This window comes from Pelophylax lessonae (genome assembly GCF_965119305.1).
Source record: "Pelophylax lessonae genome assembly, chromosome: 12".
NCBI classification, from domain to species: domain Eukaryota; kingdom Metazoa; phylum Chordata; class Amphibia; order Anura; family Ranidae; genus Pelophylax; species Pelophylax lessonae.
The window spans coordinates 206,643,236-206,665,708 of NC_138779.1; the positions used below are offsets into that span (position 1 = coordinate 206,643,236).

The 22,473-nt window shown below is 42.7% G+C and overlaps 2 protein-coding genes across 2 annotated transcripts in view; both read left to right on the forward strand.

Annotated features, from left to right (window-relative positions):
* The window catches only part of LOC309569003 (B-cell receptor CD22-like), a gene marked incomplete at both ends in the record, with an annotated part of 263,576 nt that overhangs the window by 235,781 nt on the left and 5,322 nt on the right, over positions 1 to 22,473 (forward strand). Inside the window, 2 exons of the mRNA XM_082274764.1 lie at positions 18,936 to 19,041; positions 21,410 to 21,473. Coding sequence (XP_082130890.1) covers positions 18,936 to 19,041; positions 21,410 to 21,473 — 170 coding nt within the window. The remainder of the gene's footprint in view (positions 1 to 18,935; positions 19,042 to 21,409; positions 21,474 to 22,473) is intronic.
* Positions 3,284 to 18,888, forward strand: LOC309568345 (myelin-associated glycoprotein-like; the record flags this gene model as incomplete). Its single annotated transcript, XM_082274008.1, has 6 exons — positions 3,284 to 3,368; positions 3,452 to 3,808; positions 9,021 to 9,311; positions 15,202 to 15,465; positions 15,551 to 15,796; positions 18,878 to 18,888. The coding sequence occupies exons 1-6, from the start codon at positions 3,326 to 3,328 to the stop codon at positions 18,886 to 18,888; spliced, it is 1,212 nt and encodes a 403-aa protein (XP_082130134.1). The 5' UTR covers positions 3,284 to 3,325.

Consider the following 22,473-nt stretch of genomic DNA (forward strand, 5'->3'; position numbering starts at 1 on the left):
GGGAGATATGCAGATTGTTTTTTTTTTTATTTTGCCCGTACATACACTTAGGGCCATCTTAACAAATGGACGCGCTGGGAAGTTGCCCGGGGGCCCCACTTGCTAGGGGGGGCCCCATCTGCCCAGTGACCCAGCCCCAGCCAAGCAATAGTCCCGATTCCCGTGTGCATCCCGCCGTCAAACTTAGCAGGTGGCAAGCGCCTGTCGGCCCTGCACTGCTGTCAGGCCATTTGGGCCGTGAAGGGGGAGCCCACAGCTGCAGGAATTCCTGTTCGCCTCCACGTGAACAGGCACACACAAGACAGTGGAGTCTGACTCCCATCCGTGTGTGTGCTCACCAGACCCAGCCACCCAACTTGGAAGCTGTCATTAGCCTTGCACTGCTGTACCAATAAATATCGCCTTATCAATAATTTGCATTTTTAGTCTTGCGGGTGATTGTGTAGGCGGGGCCTGTTGAACCCCCCCCCCCCCCTCCCTATCCTGATCCTTCCTCTTCTTCAGCCCATATAAAACATCCAATATTTTTTTTTTAATTTTTACATTTTATTTCTCAGCCTTGACCATACAAAGATTTATATATATATATACAAAATCCCTACAAATTCCATGTAAACACTTTGCCATGGAGTATAAATGCCTTTATTGTACCTTGGATATTTATTTGCTTTAAAGGCCTGGTGTTGAAGACACATTTTTGGATAGGAACCTAAATAAATGAATTGAAGTGGAACTAAAGTTCTGCTGTTATTCACTGGGATCAGACAGGTTTTTTTTTTTTTCGTAAAAGAAACATACAATGTCTCTTCTGCAGTTAAATATACCTAAATGCTCGCTCTCAGTAATCCCCCCACATGGGCATCTCCGCTTACAGCGGCCAACCCAAACTATGTGTGCCTGAATGACACCCCCTGCATATGCAGGAGTGACGTCATCCCGCGTCAGTCAATGAAGATGGCCAGATATCAGCACACAGGAGAAGATGCCGGCGCTGGGGAGGGACAGGACCGTTAGAGGGAAGGTAAGTATTTGCTGCCTTCACTTCCGTTTTAGCATAATCTTTGCAGACTTTGACAGGTTTGGGTTTCTTAGCTTAACCACTTTAGCCCCGGAGAATTTACTTGCTGAATGACCAGGCCCTATTTTGCGATTCGGCACTGCATTACTTTAACGGACAATTGCGCGGTCGTGCGACGCTGTACTAAAACGAAATTGATGTCCTTTTTTTCCCATAAACAGAGCTTTCTTTTGGTGATATTGGATCACCTGTGCGATTTTTATTTTTTGCGCTATAAACAAAAAAAGAGCGACAATTTTGAAACAATTACAATATTTTTCACATTCTTTTATATGAAATTCTCAAAAATCTAAATTTTTTAACATTTCAGGCCAATTTGTTTTCTGCTACATATTTTTGGTAAAAAAAAAAATCGCGATAAGCGTCTTTTGATTGGTTTGCGCAAAAGTTATTGCGTTTACTAACTACGGGAAAGATTTATGTCATTTTTATTGTTCTTTTTTTTACTAGTAATGGCGGCGATCTGCAATTTTTTTTTTTGTGGGACTGCGACATTTCGGCGGACAGATCAGACCCCTAACTGACATTTTTGACACTTTTGGGGGTACCAGTGACATTACTACAGTAATCAGTGCTAAAAATATGCTGTTAAAATGACACTGGCAGGGAAGGGGTTAACATTACTGGTGATCAGTTGGTTAAATGTGTCCCTAGCGGCATGATTCTAACTGTCAGGGGGCGTGGCTTGTGAAGTAAGCATAGAGACATGCGATCCTATATAGCAGGATCACATAGCCTCTGTGATCACTTCAGGGAGAATGACAGACAGCTGTGTTTACATCAGCCGTCTCTCCTTCTCTCTCTGCTGCAGGAGATCGCGAGTGGCCGGCGGCCATTGGAGCCGCCGGTCACACGCGCTGGCTCCCCAACTAACGAGCGAGGGCGGGAGCGCACCGCCGGCGTCGCGCACTCGGCCTCTAGAGTCTCCTGAGCGATCGACGGAACATAACATCGCTTTGCCCAGGAGTAAAACTGCGGCGGTCGGTCGTTATGTGGTTAAAGATAGTGCCAAAACAGTAACTTTACTCCACACCAGATTTTAGGGCTTTCCTGCTCACTTTTATTTAAAAGAAAGTCAAAATTCATAAAGCTATGTCTTCCAACACAGGGGGTTCTCACCATCAATGCAAAAAAACATATTATTCAGCTTCCTAGCTCTCTTGTGACAGCTTTACTGCTCTGTTTAGTACCACAGTGGTCCTCCTGACCGTCAAACACGCCCCAGTGTTCATGCACAGATGCTGCACTTCAGCTCTGAGTCATTCCTCACAGCTCCCTAAGCTGCTCTGTCCTTCCTCGACTCTCTCTCAGACTCGGGCCTTGGTCTATCCCAGCCTGGACAGCATGGTGCATAGCAACACCTCTCCCTTCACCAGAGATGTAAAGTAACTAAGTAGAACTACTTCACTACTGTACTTATGTACAGAAAGGCGGTATCTGTACTTTCCTAGAGTAGAATTTTTTTCTCCTACTTCCACTTTTACTTCACTACATTTTTTCAATGATTTCAATACTTCTACTCCGATATTCTTTTTTTGTGCTGCATAGTTACTCGTTACAATTATAAAAATTACCACTGCCAGAACAGTAGATGGCAGGTTTCATGAAGCTCAAAACATGTGTATTATCAGCGCATACGTAAATAAATGTTACTGTATGTATAAGTAAAAGCTGCATTTGAAATAATAAAAAACAATATGATGTTCAAACTTTTGGCTTCTTTCTTTAATAACTACATAACACAGTACTTGTACTTTTACTTTCAGTACTTGAGTAGCATTTTTTTTTCAAAACTACTGGTACTTTTACTTTCAGTACTTTTTTAAATTTAAAAAAAAAACTACTTGCAATACTTAAGTACAAAAAATGTTGAACACTTTAGTACTTCTACTCAAGTCACTTTTTGATTGAGCACTTCCACTTCTACTCAAGTCACTTTTTGATCGAGCACTTGTACTTTTACTCAAGTATGGGTTTCGAGTACTTTATACAACTCTCCCTTCACACACACTGACCTCCTCAGGTGGACGGGGCCCTGAGCTCAACTCTGTCTCTAACATAAACCCAGCACTCACCTGAGCCATTAGTGTGCTTGTTACCCATAAAACCTGACGTAAACCACCATTTTACACAGTTACCCTGCTACAAGACCCTAATGATTTTTTGTTTTGTCACAAAATAAAGTGTACCATATATAATATTTTACAGTTGCATCCTTGATTGAACGACTTTGGTGACCAGCACAGAATGAGCATCACAAAGAAGATTCTGCTCCTTACCCTTTTTCAAGGTAAACTAGATTCATATTTTGAGAAAACCTGATAACTATAACAAAAAAAAAAAATGAACATATATTTTCACGTCTTTGGCCAGGACTTGTGTGTCAGAGATGGGAGTTCCCTACCGAAATTGTTGGATTAATTGGATCCTGTGTGGAGATTCCCTGTACGTTCTACCCTCCTGAGAGATCTACGACATCCAGTACTGTTTGGTATTTAAATCAACGTAGAGGATATCCTCAGATTTTTAACAGTCAAAGAAGTTCTTCAGTATTAATGGATTACAGAGTCAGAACCTCACTCGTACCTGGGAGTTATAGCTGTTCACTGAGGATAAACCCTGTGAGAAAAGATGATGGTGGGAAAGAATATTTCCCAGGAATAGCAGAAGATCAGGACACAAATGCCTGGACAAAACAAGGTCGGAGGACTCTACAGTTTCGTGTCACAGGTAAAAATTTCTGTATGGCGGTAGTGGGCAGGCTGCCTATGGCAGCACAGTTCAGTGTATTGGATTGTAAGTTGCCATATGTTATACTAGTTTTTATATATGTAAGCTATTTTGATTTAAACATAGACATTCTTTTAGTTCTATTTTTAGAAGTGTTAGAATCTTTGATGAAATTTTATTTCAGTTTCTGTAGCAACTGAAGTGGTCATAGACACAGGAACTGATCAAATCTTTATAAGGGGGGCACAAAAATTAATTTGGGTATACTAGAATTTTGGACCCCCCCCAGATAAATGAGAAGAGAGTGGTAACAGTACAATGACCAGCAGGGCTTTAGCGGCAACGAGGCTTATTAAGATCCTTTACCCAGACGGCATGGTGTCATGGTGGGGTCGACAATGAGCCTCGATGTCTATGTACTCTGTACTGAGTACACCTCAGTAATACTGAAAATAATAAAATCACAGGCTCAGAATTACTGAGCTTCCTCCCCAGGCACCACGGGGCCTGCAAGGGGGGATCAAGGAAGGGCAAGTGCCCCCCCCCCCCCCCGGAATCTCAACTTCCCCTTTAAAGTGGTTGTTAAGCCACTTTACATCATCTTGTCTTATCTGTTTAATAATCCTGTGTGCCCCTGTGTCTGTGTTTTAAAAAAATAAGCCGTTCTTTACCGGTTTTCATAGCACCGATCACCGCTTACTTCCCCCTTTCAAGTGATTGTTAAGCAACTTTATACCATCCTGTCTGGTCTTTTTAATAATCCTGTTTGCCCCAGAGTCTGTGTTTTTTAAAAAAATAAGCCATTCTTTACCAGAGAGGAGAGCGGACAGGAGAGCTATGGATGAAGGAGGCACGTAAACTGACCACAGTGTGGGGGCTTAGTCGCCATGGTATACCGTGGTCAGTTTACAGAGGGGAGGACATAGCCAGGCAGGATCAGCCAGGTATTTTAGGTGATAGAAGGGGCCAAATTACACAGCACAAGCACTGTGTTGTATAACATGCTTTAAGGGAACAGGATCAATTTTTTTTTTTAGGTTAACAATTGCTTTAAAAATAAATGCTCCTGTTTGCTCTTTAAAAATGAATACTCAAAATAAGTATACGGAATAAGCCCCTCCCCTTCATGACATTGTTGAAAAAGGGGCGGAGCATGGGTGACCTTAACCGGTTGCCGACCGCCGCAAGTACATATACTGCGGCGGTCAGCCCCGGCCAGGCAAAGTGACGTACGCCACTCGCCTGAGAGCCAATAGGGGGCGAGCGCGCGCCACCGGAGGCTCTCCCGCCCCCGCTCACTCGCTCTGATCCCCGCGTGTGACCGGCGGACTCGACGTCACTCGCGATCGTCAGTTACAGAGGGAGAAAGGCAGGCGGCTAGTGTAAACAAAGCCGTCTGTCACTCTCCCTTGTGTAACAGCAGAGATCATACGATCCTGCTATGTAGGATCGTAGATCTCTGCTGTTACATGAACAGCCACATCTCTGCACAGTTAGAATCACGCCCCTAGGGACACACTTAACCCCTCCTTCTCCAATAAAGTTAACCCCTTCCCTGCCAGTGTCATTTTTACAGTAACAGTGCATATGTATAGCACTGATTACTGTAGTAATGTCACTGGTCCCCCCAAAAGTGTCAAAAATGTCAGTCAAGGGTCCGATCTGTCCGCCGCAATGTCGCAGTCCCGCAAAAAAAATCGCAGATCGCCGCCATTACTCGTTAAAAAAAGAAAACAACAAAAATGACATAAATCTTTCCCTTAGTTAGTAAATGCAATAACTTTTGCGCAAACCAATCAAAATACGCTTTTTGCGTTTTTTTTATTTACCAAACATATGTAGCAGAAAATAAATTGGCCAAAAATGTTAAAAAATTCTGATTTTTACATTTTTTGGGGGGAATTTCATATATAAAAATGTGAAAAATATTGCTATTTTTGCAAATTTGTCGCTCTTTTTTTGTTTATAGCGCAAAAAGTAAAAATTGCACAGGTGATCAAATACCACCAAAAGAAAGCTCTGTTTATGGGAAAAAAAGGATGTCAATTTCATTTGGGTACAATGTTGCATGACTGTGCAATTGTCCGTTAAAGTCACGCAGTGTCGAAACGCAAAATACCCCCTGGTCAGGAAGGGGGTAAAATCTTCCGGGGCTTAAGTGGTTAAAATGTTGCCCCCCCCCTGAAAAAAGTTCTGCAGACGCCCATGGTTCTCCTGTACCTCCGGGAGATCCAAGCTACCAGTCGGAGCATTCGCCAGCTAGTTTGACACCCAAACAAAACCAGGATCGTCTTTGATAGGGTATTTACTATGGTAAGCCGGAAGCGATGACCTGACATCACTTATGATTTTCCCGGATGACATAGGCATGCACACAGGGTGTGCCAGGTGTGCCTTGGCACACCCTAATCATCCTGTGCAGAGCCAATTTCTCCTGCTTCCTGGCGCCCCGTCTCCCCCTTGCAGTGCTGCCATCATCCCTCCTCTCCTGCCAGCTGCTGTGGGCATGTTTCAGGGTGGAGAGTGGGGAAAGAGGCAGATAAATATTAAATTTACCGGCCCCTTCCGTTTCTGAAGTAATACAGTGATTGATCTGTACCAGTCTCTCCTGTGTTCATTCCTAACTGAAGCATACTAAACTATAGTATGCTTAACTTTGTGAATGAACAGGAAGCCACTCAGCACAGAGCACTTCCCATTAGTTCACTGTGCAGTGTAGCTAAAGGGCCATACACACTATACAATTTTCTTTAGATTTTTTCCTTCAGACTTACCAAAACCATACAATATGAGGTCAAACCTAAACACTTTCAATTTGTATGCAATCAGGCCGGCCCTTGCATTACATAGAAAAGGTAAATCTAAAGGAAATCTAACAACAAAAGTTGTATAGTGTGTATCCAGCTTAAGGCTGCAAAGAAAGGAACTGGGGAAGCTCTGTCCTCAATCCCTTTCTCTGTCTCAAAAGTGAGACATCAGGGGTCTGTTTTGACCCTTGATATTTCACCAAAAGCCCCCCCCCCACAGTGGGGCACCTAAAAAAGATTGAAAAAATAATAATAAAAAAATATTGAAAAAAATAATTATTAAACAAAATTGAAAAAAATATTAAAACTACTAACACAGTCCACTGTTCTGCTGATATACACGCATGTGTGTTTGTGCTCTGGGGTGCACATGCTAAGGCAATAGGCTACGCACACCAATGGTCATCAGCACCTTTTTAAAAAAAAAAAAAAATTAAAAGCATTCAAAAACACTGATCTTGGTGTTTTGAATGCTTTTAAGTGCAGAGGAGGGATTTTGGATCTTATTGGTCCCAGATCCCTCCATAAAGATTACCTGGCACATCTCTATTGCTGTCAGAAGGATGTTTACATTCCATGTGAGAACAATAAAAGTGATAAAAAAAAAAATATATAAAGCAACAGTGTAAAAAAAAAAAAAATTAAAATAAAGAAAAAAATTAAAGTGCCCCGCCCCCGTGTTCACCTGCAAAGGAGAACACATGCGTCGGTTCCGCATGCATGAAAACAGCGATCATCCCACATGTGAGGTATCACCATGAAAATGGGCAGTAATTCTAGTATCAGAACTCCTCTGTAAATCTAAAGTGGTAACCTGTTAAGGCTTTTAAAGCATCGCCTATGGATAGTAAAATATATGTAATTTGTGGCTGCTGCATGGGCATGCGCAATTCTAAAGCGTTACATGTTTGGTATCTATTTACTCGACGTAACATCATCTTTTATATTATACAATAAATTGGGTTATGTATTGTGACCGAAGTTACTTTAGTTGGGGGGCCCATGGAACTCAGCTTACCTTTGAGAGGTAGAGAAATCCCTGTCTCAGCTCCCAAGGCCCCTCTTATGTGTAAGTCACCCTGTGTCTATTAGGGACACAGGGTGACCAAGGAAATGATGGATGCCTACTTAATGGACCCTGAGAATATGGTTTGGATTACTCAAATGTGACAGTAATATCTGTCAACAATATATCCAAAGGAACATATGAAGACTCTGGGACTCTAGACCTAGGATTCATGTTAAGGCCTAGCTGCCTATTGCCAATAAGAGATTGCTTCACACAGCCAGACTCATAGCAGATGCTAATATTATCTCAACCACCTGTCTTCCACACATTGTTGATTATGCTGATTTACACACCTTTTGTTTCTGTCCAGATGACTAGATAAATAGTTCAGGTTAATTATATTTCTGTACACAATTTCATCTGCATAGGATAATGTAATCAGGCACCTGGTGGGATAATCTGATCAGGAGGGGGGTGTACTCCTGTGAGGTATATATTTGGTGTGAGTTTGTTCAGTAAAGGTCCCAGTTCTATACAAGCTAAGTTCCGTCTAGTTTTGTATGGGGGGCGGCTAGAATATCTGATATCTATGTTCAGACTGGAGGAAGCGGTATTCTGATGGAAGCTAAAAAACACAGTGTGGGTTGTGGTTCCGTTGCATATATATTATGTATTGTATTTTTTTGCAATAAAATGTAAAAAAAGTGTGTTTTTTCCCAAAAACTTGCGTTCCAAAAACTGCTGTGCATATACCGTGTGACATAAAAAAAATTGCAAATCCCACCAATTTATTATCTAAGGCCTCTGCTTTAAAAAAATTATAATGTTTGGGGGTTCTAAGTAATTTTCTAGCAAAAAAAAAAAACTGATTGTTACATGTAAACAAAGTGTCAGAAAAAGCCCTGTCTCCAAGTAGTTATTGTACTGTACTTTAATGAATCCTCCATATAAAATGCTTGCACAGTTGTTCTATTCCTAGACATTACCTTCTGTTTATGTGTTACATGGGGAGAGCTGTCAAGCAAGGAAACATAATAAAAATATGTAATAGACTCAGTTCACAAAGCTCTAACACTAGTCTGAGGCTCTCTATTTTCAGCCATGTAACTGTCATTTTCTTATTTCTTCTGAAAATAACTGTCACTTTTTGGAAAATAAGATTACATATCTTGGTGTGATAGCTTTGTGAATTAGGTCTAATGTAAGCAAAAGCAAATAAAATGATATTATGGAGGGCTAATGCAGACTTGGAGGGGCAGTATAACAAGGAATCGGTAAGTAACTGAGGAAGTCAGGAGTTCCAAATGTTTTGCAGGTCACTTTTCTATACTTTGAATCTGAACTGAAAGAATTAACCTCACTTTATGAACCTAACCATAACCATAACATTTTTCAGATACTCCAAACCCACCGGGACTTCTTGCAACTGGAGAAATGGTTGAAGGACGTCCTGAAAATGTTGTATGCATTGTAGAGCACACGTGTGGCTCCAATCCACCTTCTCTAAGGTTGAACAAACCTGGCCAAGCCGGGAGAGGATATGTAGATCTATCTGGAGGAAACTGGAGAGAAATATTAACAATCAGATATATTCCTTCACATGAAGATGACAAAACACGAATTCAGTGCACAGCAACTTATCATAATGGGGGAACATCACAAAGTGCAGCAACACTGACCATCAGATGTATGTATTACAGTCAATAAAAATTTAGAAGAAATTTCCCAGTTATTGAACCCCATACATTCAGATTTTAAAGAGTTACTTAGGGGCACTGGTCATGTAATCATTGTCATTTACAACACGCGCACCTAGAAGATTTGACAGCAGAGAATGTTTAGTGAATGTCGGATTCACTCCTTTATAAGTATAGCACTTAGTGTTATGGATTCAGGCTTAGGCTATGATTTGGATAAAATAAGTGGAGTTTTACGGTTGAGTTAAGGGACTTGCTTTGGGTGAGGTCAACTTTAAAGAGGCGTTCCAGCCTAGGGAAAAAAAAATGAAAAGTCAGCAGCTACAAATACTGTATCTGCTGACTTTAATATATAGAAACTTACCTGTCCAGGGAGCCCGCGATGTCGGTACCCCAGCCGATTTTCGGTTCAGCTGTCAGATGCTGTCGCCGACATTCGTCATAAGGGAAAGGCTTAACCGCCATTTCCCTACTCTGCATGCATGAAGCATACTGCGCTTTCTAATTGGCCCGACGTGGGGGAAGGAGGAGGGGGGCTGAACTTTTAAGGGACGGCACCATGGCGCTGGCTACCGGAAGTGGGGAAGGATACCTGTCTAAAACAGGTCCCCCCCCCCCCCCGAAAGGTGCCAAATGTGTCACCGGAGGGGGGGAGAAAGCAGATCAGTCCATTTTTAACAGCTTAGAAACACATACTGTTATATTAGAGGGCAGGCAGTTCTCTAATATTTTAGTGTGCATAGTCTGGACACAGTTAAGGTCGGATTAAAGCAGGGGTTTCCAAACTGCAGCCCGAGAGCCAAGTGCCTCTATAGCAAGCAGTTTATTATGGGGGCTCACAATCTGCTGCTCTGTGCATCCATTCCCACTCAAAGCATGGCTCAGGCCTGCCTCATTGGCTGTGATTAACAGTAGCCAATGGCTCCCACTTCTGTCTCAGCCAATGAGGAGAAAGAGACCCAGGAAAGCCGCTGCTCTTGTGCACATCGCTGGTATAACCACTTCTGGACCGGAAGGTTTTACCCCCTTAACCACTTAAGCCCCGGAGGATTTGGCTGCTCAAAGACCAGGGGGTATTTTGCGATTTGGCACTGCGTGACTTTAACAGACAATTGCTCGGTCGTGCGACGCTGTACCCAAATGAAATTGACATCCTTTTTTTTCCACAAACAGGGCTTTCTTTTGGTGGTATTTGATCACCTGTGCGATTTTTACTTTTTGCGCTATAAACAAAAAATTGCGAAAATTTAAAAAAAATAACAATATTTTTCACATTTTTTTATATGAAATTCCCCCCCAAAAAATGTAAAAATCTAAATTTTTTAACATTTTAGGACAATTTGTTTTCTGCTACATATTTTTGGTAAAAAAAAATCACAATAAGCATATTTTGATTGGTTTGCACAAAAGTTATTGCGTTTACTAACTAAGGGAAAGATTTTTGTCATTTTTATTGTTTTTTTTTTTTAACTAGTAATGGCGGCGATCTGCAATTTGTTTTTTTGCGGAACTGCGACATTGCGATGGACAGATCGGACCCTTGACTGACATTTTGACACTTTTGGGGTTACCAGTGACATTACTACAGTAATCAGTGCTATACATATGCACTGTTACTGTAAAAATGACACTGGCAGGGAAGGGGTTAATTTTATTAGTGATCAAGGGGTTAATTGTGTCCCTAGGGGCATGCTTCTTACTGTAAAGGGGTGTGGCTAGTGATGTAAGCACAGAGACATACGATCCTACATAGCAGGATCGTATGATCTCTGTTCTTACATCAGGGAGAATGACAGACGGCTTTGTTTACATTAGTCGCCTGCCTTTCTCCATCTCCAGCGGGAGATCGCGAGTGACCGGCGGGGATGTGCAGGAACGAGCGGGGGTGGGAGCGTGCCTCCGATGGCGTGCGCTCGCCCCCTGCAGGCTCCTGGGCGAGCGACGTAGTACTACGTCACTTTGCCCAGGAGGGGCTGACTGCCGCAGTAAATATACTGTGGGGGGGTCGGCAAGTGGTTAAGAACCAGGCCATTTTTTGCGATAAGACACTGTGTTACCTTAACTGACAATTGGGCAGTTGTGCGACGCTGTACCCAAATAAAATGTATTCCTTTTTTCCCACAAATAGAGCTTTCTTTTGGTGGTATTTGATCACCTCTGTGGTTTTTATTTTTTGGGCTATAAAAAAAAAAAGAGCGGCAATTCAGAAAAAAATATATATATTTTTTTACTTTCTGCTATATAACATTTTCAATAAAAAAAAAAAATTAAAATCAAATTTCTTCATCATTTTAGGCCAATTTGTATTCTGCTACATATTTTTGGTAAAAAAAAATTACAATAAGTGTATATTGATTGGTTTGCGCAAAAGTTATCGTGTCTACAAACTAAGGGAAAGATTTATGTCATTTTTTTTTTTTACTAGTAATGGCGGCGATCTGCGATTTTTTGCGGGACTGCGACATTGCTACGGACAGATCGGACCCTTAACTGACATTTTTGACACTTTTGGGGGTAACAGTGACATTACTACAGTAATCAGTAAAAATATACACTGTTACTGTAATAATGACACTGGCTGGGAAGGGGTTAACAGTATAGGTGATCAAGGGGTTAAATGTAACCCTAGGGGAGTGATTGTACCTTTGGGGGGGGCGTGGCTTCTGAGATGACCATAGAGACCTGTGATCCTATATAGAAGGATCACATGAGCTCTGTGATCATTTCAGGGAGAAGAACGGTCAGCTGTGTTTACAACAGCTGACCGTCCTTCTCTCTTAGCAGGGAGTGATCATTGGTGCCCGGCGGCAATCACAGCTGCCGGCCCCACGGATCAGCTGCCCTGCCGGCTAAAAAAGGGCCAAGCGCGCCCGCCCACAGGAGCGCTCCTGCGAACGTACGGCGGTGTAGCTAGCCTGCCGCAGTATATCTACGGCGGAAGGGGGGGTGACAATTGACATCTGACTTCTCTCTCAGCGGGGAAGCAGATGCACGGGTCAGGTGGCTCCCATTGCCGCCTGACACCTGTAATCGTTCCCCGCTGAGAGAGAAGGACTGTCAGCTGTCAATTGTTGATCGGGTGCGGTAGCGTGCCGCTGCCGGCGCACTCTCGCCCCCTAGCTGTCACCAGGCGACCAACGTACCGATACGTGGTTTTGCCTGTAGGAGCCACTCTGCCGTCGTATATATAAAGTAAGCGGTCGGCAAGTGGTTAATTTGTTCCAGCAGATCTAACCCTCCTCCACACAGATATGAATGGTCCCGTGGGAATAGCAAACTTAGATTAAGACATCAAGAACAGAGAATCAAAGTACAAAATGCCAACAAAGACACGGAACCCTATACTTGTACTGCAATAAATACTGTTGGGAGAGGAGAATCACCACCAACACAGATACCTGTACAATGTATGTATATCATACTCAGCAATAATAGGTGGGCTAAGAAATAAATTAAGGGTCAGATAGTGTGTGAGGTCTCTTTATAATTACGCTTGTTTTTGGCTCCAAAACCCTTCACTGAGAACCACCTGGAGTTGGGTTCTCAGCTCTGAAAACTAAGAGCTAAAGAAAAGCAAAAGTGATATCACACCTTGTGTGTGTGATTCCTCTGGTCTAGGGGAGTGTTTCACACTGGTCCAATAGGGAGGCATATTGGACAGTGGAGAAAATCTGACCAATGGGTACACAGGCTTTGATAAAGCCCCAGTGATTGGCACAGACTGCTGTCTCAGTGCATTCTGGGGTGTGGTATAAAAGCCAGGAGCACATGTGCTTCTTTTACTGGTGAGCAGAGTCCCGGAAAGAGGGTGGTGGCTGCCTCCTTTTCTGCAGCAGTTGGTGTATGGTCACAGGCAGTTGGCCTGGTGAGCCAGAGGGCAGGAGCTGAACCCAGAGGTCCAGAAGAGCTGACTAGAGGGGTTGAGACACTGGAGAACCTAGAAAAACAGTATCGTGAGTAAAGGGTATCATGTCTAAGGGCCTGACCAGGAAGGGGGCCACCCCAGAGTAGAGAAGTCAGAGGACGGGTGTCAGCTGCTGGAGTGAAAGTGGGTGCAAGGCGAGTACCCCAAAGATAGTGTGCAACCAAGTCTTTTGTTCAGAGACTCAGTATCAACAATTCATCTAGTAGCAAGGGAAACTGTGGCCTGGCTGCATCCTCAGATAGAAGTCCTCAGAATTGTGACTAGTTCAAGTTCCGGAGTATCCCACTCTTCCCTTCTCCAATCCCTATTTATAATAAAACAACAAAAACAACCAAAACCCCTAGACTGTTCATTGACTGAGCTGGAAAGTAAAGTTGTGCATGCAGTTGCTAATGGTAGCCCAGAGGGACCCAAAAAGGTGAAGAATTCCGCAGTCCTCAAGGGGGCAGTGCTACAGAAATGCAAGTTCCTAACTGTCAAATTAAAGCTTTGGCTTCAATGCTGCCTGAGTAGCTAACCTGGAACAAGCACAAAAATTATGAGGTCTGACATTTTAATGAAGCTGATTTAAAGTGGAGTTCCACCCTGAAATTTTTTTTCACTGTCTGCTTTAAATTACCTGTAAAACAATTGGATAATTATTTTTTTTTTTTATTCACTTACCTTGTTTTTAAAGAAAATATACTTTCCTTACTTCCTCTTTCTCCCTCTGCGGACACGGCCGCCGCCGTCACTTCCTGCTTGCGTTGACTCCTGGGAGCTGAACGTCATCGCTCCCAGGAATCAATGCACTGCACCAGCCCCGCTCGCCAGTTCTGGCGCAGGCGCGTCATTCCCTGCTAAACAGCTTCTGTGCATGCCCAGAAGCAGTGCAGGGATGGCGCGACTGCGCTGGAACTGACGAGCGGGGCCGGTGCAGGGCATTCTGGGACCGAAGAGGACACCGAAGAAGGCGCCCTGGCTTCAGCTGCCCACATCTGAGATGGCAGTGCTGGACAAGAAATTTTCAAGGTAAGTGAACCCGGGGACAGTTTAGAGGCTATCATTGCTGAAAGGCACTAGCCCTGACTGTCCCGGGGGTATTTTTATCTAATTTATTTTTTTCAGGCCGGAACTCCACTTTAAATCATGCTTGTTCTGGGTCTGTGATTCAAGGGTGCTTAAGTGAGACACAGCCAGACAACTAGCATTTTCAGGAGGAGACCAGCAATGGTGGCTTCCATACTTCCCTCATGACAGAATCACTTTAACCTCCCTGGCGGTATGATTCTTTTGGATTTTAGGTGCTGAACGCGGTACCATTATTTTGCATGTAATTCTTGTGAATGAGCAGCCCAAACCAACTGTATACATTTATTATATATATTATATTATATATATGTATATATATATATATATATATATATATATATACATATATATATATATATATATATATATATATATATATATATATATATATATATATATACATAAAAAGTACAGTAAAACTGCAGGAAAGGGCACTGGGGGGGTAAACTAATGTGATTTTTTTTTAATTTTGAATGGTATCAGTGTGCTTGGTGCATTTTTACATTTGAATTTGCCGCCGGTTCCACCCCCCCTGCGAACGTCACGTCGCAGGAGACGGAAGCCGGGGGGAAGGAGAGGATCGGGAGGAAGATCCGCCGCGAGACACCGCCGAGACACATCGCTGGATCCCGGTGACAAGGTAAGTAACCTCTTTTACAGGATCCAGCGATGCTTCTGGCGATACCCCGAGTGTGGCTCGGGGTTACCGCTTTTGGCTCTGAAATTTAACCCCGAGCCACGCTCGGCAATACCGCTAACAAGGTTAAGGCCTTGACAGATACCGGAAGTTAATATTTCATGCAACTCATCAACTAGAAAAAAAACTGAAATAACAGTTGCTAGTGAATCGCTCTTTAAGCGAAATATATTCTCTTCTTCACCAGATGCACCAAACAATGTGATGGTCAGCTTACCCCAAGAGGAAAAGATTTTGGAGGGTAGTGATGTGATGTTGACGTGCTCCAGCAGATCTAACCCTCCCCCACACACATATGAATGGTACCGTGGGAATAGCAAAATTAAATTAGGATCTCAAGGTCAGGAGATCACAGTACAGAATGTCAGCAAAGACACAGAACCCTATACTTGTGCTGCAATAAATATTTTTGGAAGAGGAGAATCTCCACCAACACAGATACCTGTCCTATGTATGTATATCCTACTCATCTGTAATAAAGACAAACCACAAGATCATAATATATTATTTTACAACATATTTTCTGTGTTTTGTAGATGCTGCTACTGGAGTTCAAGTTGTTGAGCATCACCCAACAGAGGGAGCCACTGAGCTAAAGTGCAATTTTACAAGTAGCAGCCCCAGTGTGACTCATTACACCTGGATGAAGGATGGAAATGTCCTGGTAAATAAAACTGAACAGATCCTGGAATTAGACAGCGATGAAGATAATTCTGGCTCATACTCCTGCATTGCTCACAACTCAGTTGGAAGCTCCACCTCTGCAGAGCTGAATTTTAAAGGTCAGAAACAAAATTATTTTTCTTTTATTAACACTTTTAAGGAAATCCTTTTAATTTTTACAGTCATGTCCTTATGTCCCTACCTGCAAAAAAAAATGTTCCGCCCAAGGCACACTAGCAATCCTGTCGATCCTGTTCTTAACTGCTTCTGGACCCGAATATTTTCCCCCTTTATTTTGCGATTCAGCACTGCGTTATTTTAATGGACAATTGCGAGGTTGTGCGACGCTGTACCCAAATAAAATTGATGTCCTTTTTTTCCCATAAATAGAACTTTTTTTTTTGGTGGTATTTGATCACCTGTGCGATTTTTATTTTTTGCGCTATAAACAAAAAAAAGAGCTACAATTCTGGAAAAAAAAATAACTATATTTTTCACATTCTGCTATATAACATTCCCAAAAAAAATAAAAAATTTAAAAATCAAAATTTTTTAACATTTTAGGCCAATTTGTTTTCTGCTACATATTTTTGGTAAAAAATCGCAATAAGCATATTTTAATTGGTTTGCGCAAAAGTTATCTACTAACTACGGGAAAGATTTATGTCATTTTCATTGTTTGTTTTTATTGCTAAAAACAAACGGCGGCGATCTGCGATTTTTAGCAGGACTGCGACATTGCAGTGGACAGATTGAAACCCTAACTGACATTTTTTTTTTGGGGGGGGGGGGTGACCAGTGACATTACTACAATAATCAGTGCTAAAAGTATGCACTGTTACTGTAATAATGACACCGGCAGGGAAGGGGTTAACACTGTGGGTGATCAAGGGGTTAAATGTGAGCCTAGGGGAATGATTATAACTGTAAGGGGGCGGGGCTTGTGAAATGACCATAGAGACCTGTGATCCTATATAGAAGGATCACAGGAGCTCTGTGATCATTCCAGGGAGAAGAACGGTCAGGTTTGTTTACAACAGCCAACGGTTCTTCTCTGTCAGTGGGGAACGATCACGGGTGTCAGATGGCAATCGAGCCGCCGGCCCCATGCATCGGAGTCCCCGCTGCCTAGCTGCAGGCGAGCGACCGACATAGCCCTACATTGGTTCGCGCAGGAGGGCCAGCCTGCCGAAGTATATATGCGGTGGCCGGTGCGGAACCGGTTAAAATCACCTACGTATTTCAGCCCGAGGCTTAGAGACCTTGCATACTTGTCTTTGACAAGATCACTATGCAGAGCACATACTGTACTTGCATACTTCTCCTCTGCTGACAGAAATGCTACAGAATATAATTTGCCAGGGACGACTTGCTCATTTGGCCAAGGAGGAAGCGCTGTGTGAAAGTCGATGTGTATCTAGTTTGCTTCCTGTCACCAGGAAGTTGCCACCAGTGACAAGATTTTCTGACACTGGGGGGAACTTACTATGGCTGAAGTCAGTTTACTAAGCACAACTGATCCAGATTCTATCAGCTTGTTTAGTTAAGCTTTGATAAATGGAAGATAGATGCTGATTGGTTGCACTGCACAACTGCTCCAGATTCTGGCTGCTCCAGTCTTATTAAACTCCCCTCACTGGACCCAGTCAATTCAAGGGGCTGGGTACCATATGATCACTGTGATTGGTCATTGCAGCAATTACATGATACTATGTATATGTACACTGCTGATCCCTTCCCTTTCCCTTACAACAGAAGAAGGAGAGAGATCAGTACTTATCAGAGATGTATAGTAACTAAGTAGAACTACTTCACTACTGTACTTAAGTACCGTGTTCTGTTCTCACTACACGTATGCCCCAGGCATGTGCAGCTCAACATACAGCTAAACCTTTAATCCTGCAATAACCAGTCCTTTTGTAACTTAAGGCTTTATTCCAGAGATAGAATAGTGGTCACATGAACAGGTTACAAGTCAGAATGGATATGCGAATAGGATTGTGAATAGAGGTGAAACTGTAAAAAAACATATAAAGGCATATAATCAGTATACAAACATAAACAGTATATGCATTGAGTATATAACCAACAGTTCATAGGCACACCAGTGATGCTTCCGAGAGGGGTTCAGGAATCTTCCCACAGGAACCTCAGATGCTGTCTGGCTGTGTCACAAGGTGATCTAAAATGGAGATTCTCTCAGAGAGGGGTGGAACTAATATCCAGCAATAGAAAACAGGAAATACCATAAAGTGCTGTATAACAATCTATGTCACAGTGGCATCCTGTGGACAAGATTGGTATTACAAGTTCCAATAGAATTAATTATTTCCTTATGCTGGAGGCATGACATACCGAAAGGCGGTATCTGCACTTTCCTAGAGTAGAATTTTTTTCTCCTACTTCCACTTTTACTTCACTACATTTTTTCAATGATTTCAATACTTCTACTCCGATATTTTTTTTTTGTGCTGCATAGTTACTCGTTACAATTATAAAAATTACCACTGCCAATAGATGGCAGGTTTCATGAAGCTCAAAACATGTGTATTATCAGCACATACAAAAATAAATGCTACTGTATCTATAAATAAAAGCTGCATTTGATATAATAAAAAACAATATGATGTTCAAACTTTTGACTTCTTTCTTTAATAACTACATAGCACAGTACTTGTACTTTTACTTTCAGTACTTGAGTAGCAATTTTTTTTTCAAAACTACTGGTACTTTTACTTTCAGTACTTGAGTAGCAAAGTTTTTTAAAAAAACTACTTGCAATACTTAAGTACAAAAAATGTTGAATACTTTAGTACTTCTACTTAAGTCACTTTTTGATCGAGCACTTCCACTTCTACTCAAGTCACTTTTTGATCGAGCACTTGTACTTTTACTCAAGTATGGGTTTTCGAGTACTTTATACAACTCTGGTACTTATGAATGAGCATAGAATAAACAGACCAGCTGCTGCAGCTGCTCATTCATTTATACTTTTGAAGGGACACAGGATCTTTTTTCCCCCTTTTAGGCCCCCCTTTGCTCCTACACATGCTACTACATACTACTTCACAACTGTAGGTTCCTCTACCTTGAACTTGTAATGGAGGTCACCCCAATTTCTGAATAACCCCCCAGATATCCTCTCCAGTTTGCTAGATTTTTGGTTTTCGCTGTCCTATATTCTATGTTACATTACTCAGGACTTGTATGAGCATTTGTTGTACCTACTAAAGTTCTCGCCATTTTTTTTCTGCCTAGCCCCGGCTGGTATTGAAGACAGTCCTAATTTACCTCTGATCCTGGGGGTTTTGGCTGGAGTCATCCTTCTGCTTTTCCTTGTAATGATTGTCTTCTTTTATACAAGGTAAGCAGAAAACTCACCCAAGGAAACCATAGACCATTCTTGATGCAAGCTAGTTTTAGTTATAATGACAGTCAATGAATTGAGAGTGCAAAAAGAACTAAGGGCGCTAGGTCATACCAGGAAGTGATAAAACCAGTGCTTTATTACTGAACACTTACATAAAAAGGAGCAAAGATTGATGTGATGAAAAGCAACATCAGGAGGTGTGAAATCCCTAAGGGTTGGTGGACTGGAGGGTGACGCGGGACCTGTGGTGCCAGCACCGACTGTGCTGCCTAAGACCAGAAGCAGAGAATGGTGTAACACAAGGGGCAGTGTCCAGGGGAGGACTGGGCCAAGGGGGAGGGGGGCAATTGCCCCCTGGGCCACTCTAATGTCCTGTAAAAAGGCTGCACAGACATGCCTAAAGGATTACTGGTGAAGAGAAGTACGTCACTGACCTACTAAGTACAGGATGAAGACAAGGACAGAGGGCAGGCCTCCCTCCCCAGCATGGATGGTGTAAACTGTGTCTGAGCAGAGGCACTACTTGACTCTCCTCCCCTGGCCAGCCCCAACCGAGCTGTCCCAGCTCCCCCAAATCGTCTCCTGCTGGCCAGGTTGGGAACCCGGATTCAGCCAATGAGAACAGAGTACCTGGAGCGGAGCTTCAGCCTGGAATGGGGGTCAGGAGGAGCACGGGAAGAGGGAGAGTGGGGCCGAGTCGCTGCACCATGGGCCTCTGGATTGTACTTGCCCCCTGGGCTGAAAGTTGCCAGTCTGCCCCTGGCAGTGTCCGTCCACACCTCCCCCAAAGGCATCAGCAACACGGTGTCGGAAGCCGGCGATGACGTCACCTTCCACTGCCGGTTCCTCCATGGATACCGGCGAGGGACAAAAAGTGAACAGTGGAGAGGGCGGGCCACAACGTAGTTTCCGAGGATCAACCTCCTTCGTCAGAGCCTGGTCTTAGGCAGCACAGTTGGTGCTGGCACCACGTGTCCCACGTAGACCTCCAGTCCATCAACCTTTGGGGATTTCACGCCTCCGGATGTTGCTTGTCATCACATTGATCTTTGCTCCTTTTTATGTAAGTGTTCAGTAATAAAGCACTGGTTTTATCACTTCTTGGTATGACCTGGCACCGTTATTTCTTTTTGTATATCTGTTAGGAGGGATCCTACACCTCGCATAGGACCTGCCGGTTGCCCACCCTGTTCTTCCTGTGGACATTACTTCCAATCATCTCTACTAGAGATTTCACATCTCATTTTGCCCTGGACGATTGCTTACCTCGGCACTACGTTTATGCACAGGTTTAGGGTTTTAGATTAATAATACCTTTTAATGTTTTTAACTGCCATTCATTTGTACCGTCCTTTCTCACTTATGGTATCATTGTATCCACGTTATATGCCGCAGTGAGTGCTGACCCACCGACCTAGACTGGTGTAGCTGTGTTTGAATGAATTGAGAGTGCCAACCAAGATTATTAGGTCCAGTGGATTTAATATTTCCAAAATGAGAGTCCTAGAAGTGTTTGACACATTTTGGGGGCTCACTAGTCCATCAAGGTTAAATGACCTGAAATAATTGATAACAACTGGTTGGAAGGAGTGCCATCTCATACCTATGGATGACTTCCTCTTTCGTTGTTCTCAGCTGGTTTTGCATTGAATAAAGGCCCATTTTAACCCCAAAATCCTGCAGTGTGCTCACAATAAAAATGCGCCTTAAGCACCTATTTTTACCGTAAACAAAGTCTAAAAGCTTTTATGTTTTGGAAAGTTGTATTGTCCTTTGTCCCTGAAACATACACACATTAAAGTTGAAGGAAGATAAAAAAATACAATTTAATTTTGCTTTGAATTCCTTTACAAATAATAAAATATATTTTATGTTTAGTTAGGGTAAATACCCAAATCCACCTTGAAATTAGCCTTCTGTCATACCCGCACTGCAGCCTTAGACTGGGAAAGGGAGGAGCTAGGAAATCAGGCTCTGCTGCATCCACATGTGCTGAATGGAAACATGCTGACAGTATGTTGCTGCTCCTTCATTTTCCAATTATCATGCTGAAGTTGGGGTGATGACAGCCCTCTATTCCCTAATCCAGACAGAGAAAGTGGTGTCAACCTGGCAGAGGAGTGAATAATTAAAAGAGTTCAGCAAAAAGCAGTTGTGAATCCCCCCCCCCCCCCCATATGAAGAATCAAGTCAAGATAGTGAGCATTTGGTGTACAGGAAAAATGCAAGTTCCTAAAACAAGAGAAGTTCAAGCTGACTTGGCCAAACTGATGTCTATGAATTATTAATGTCATCTCTTTTTTTTTGTCATTATGAATTGGATTAAGTTTTACTGTCTGTATCTGTTTCCTCCTTTCTGTAGACGAAAAAGAAAGCCAACTGCTCAGTTATCTCCAATCCATGGCCAAATCCCTTCTCATTTTCCGGTGAGTAGTTATTCATTGCTTGCCTTAAAAAGGTTTCTTGAAACATTGTTTCTTTATCATCCATTTACAGACGCAGCAGCAATGCTTCTTTATCCTTGTAGATGGCGCATGACCCAAGGGTAAAGAAGCATTGCTGTTGCATCTGTCAATGGACTTCAGAAAAAAGGATTTGACAGTAAGTTTTTACAAAAATCCAGTTTTCTCTATCGTCCATTGACAGACGCAGCAGCAATGCTTCTTTACCCTTGTAGATGGCGCATAACCCAAGGCTAAAGAAGCATTGCTGCTGCATCTGTCAATGGACTTCAGAGAAAAGGATTTTACGGTAGGTTCTTACAAAAATCCAGTTTTCTCTATCGTCCATTGACAGACGCAGCAGCAATGCTTCTTTATCCTTGGGTTATGCGCCATCTACAAGGGAAAAGAAGCATTGCTGCTGCGTCTGTCAATGGTCTTCAGAGAAAAGGATTTTACGGTAAGTTCTTACAAAAATCCAGTTTTTTTTTTTTGGAGTGAAAGCACAGATCTGAGCTTTACCAGGTATCCCCATTCTCCAGTGGATCATTCCTCAGTGTCCAATGATGTCATAGTCTATCTTTGCCTTGTTCTTCCTTCCAACAGTAGTCAGATCCTAAATGCTTCCGAGAACAATGCAATGTAATGACTCGGATGTCCCCTCCCCTGCATCATTCCTTATTTTAAATTCAGGACTGGGACAGAGCCTTTATGCCCTGGGCTGATAGGAACTGGGTTGAATGGCATTGGGCACTGGTCAACCCAGAAGAGGAGCAGTGATCAATAGTTGGCTGGGTAAGCTTAGTAGTTGGAGATGCTTTTTCATTTTCAGGGGCTGTCGAGTGAACCATATTTTCTGAAGACATGGGCTTTAAAATGTATGTATCATTTTAGATATTGTGTGGAGGGGTTTAAATCCTCTACCAAGTTTTTTTATTTTTTATGCTGTCTGTGCCCCAGCTAGGGAAATGTACCCTCTCTATTT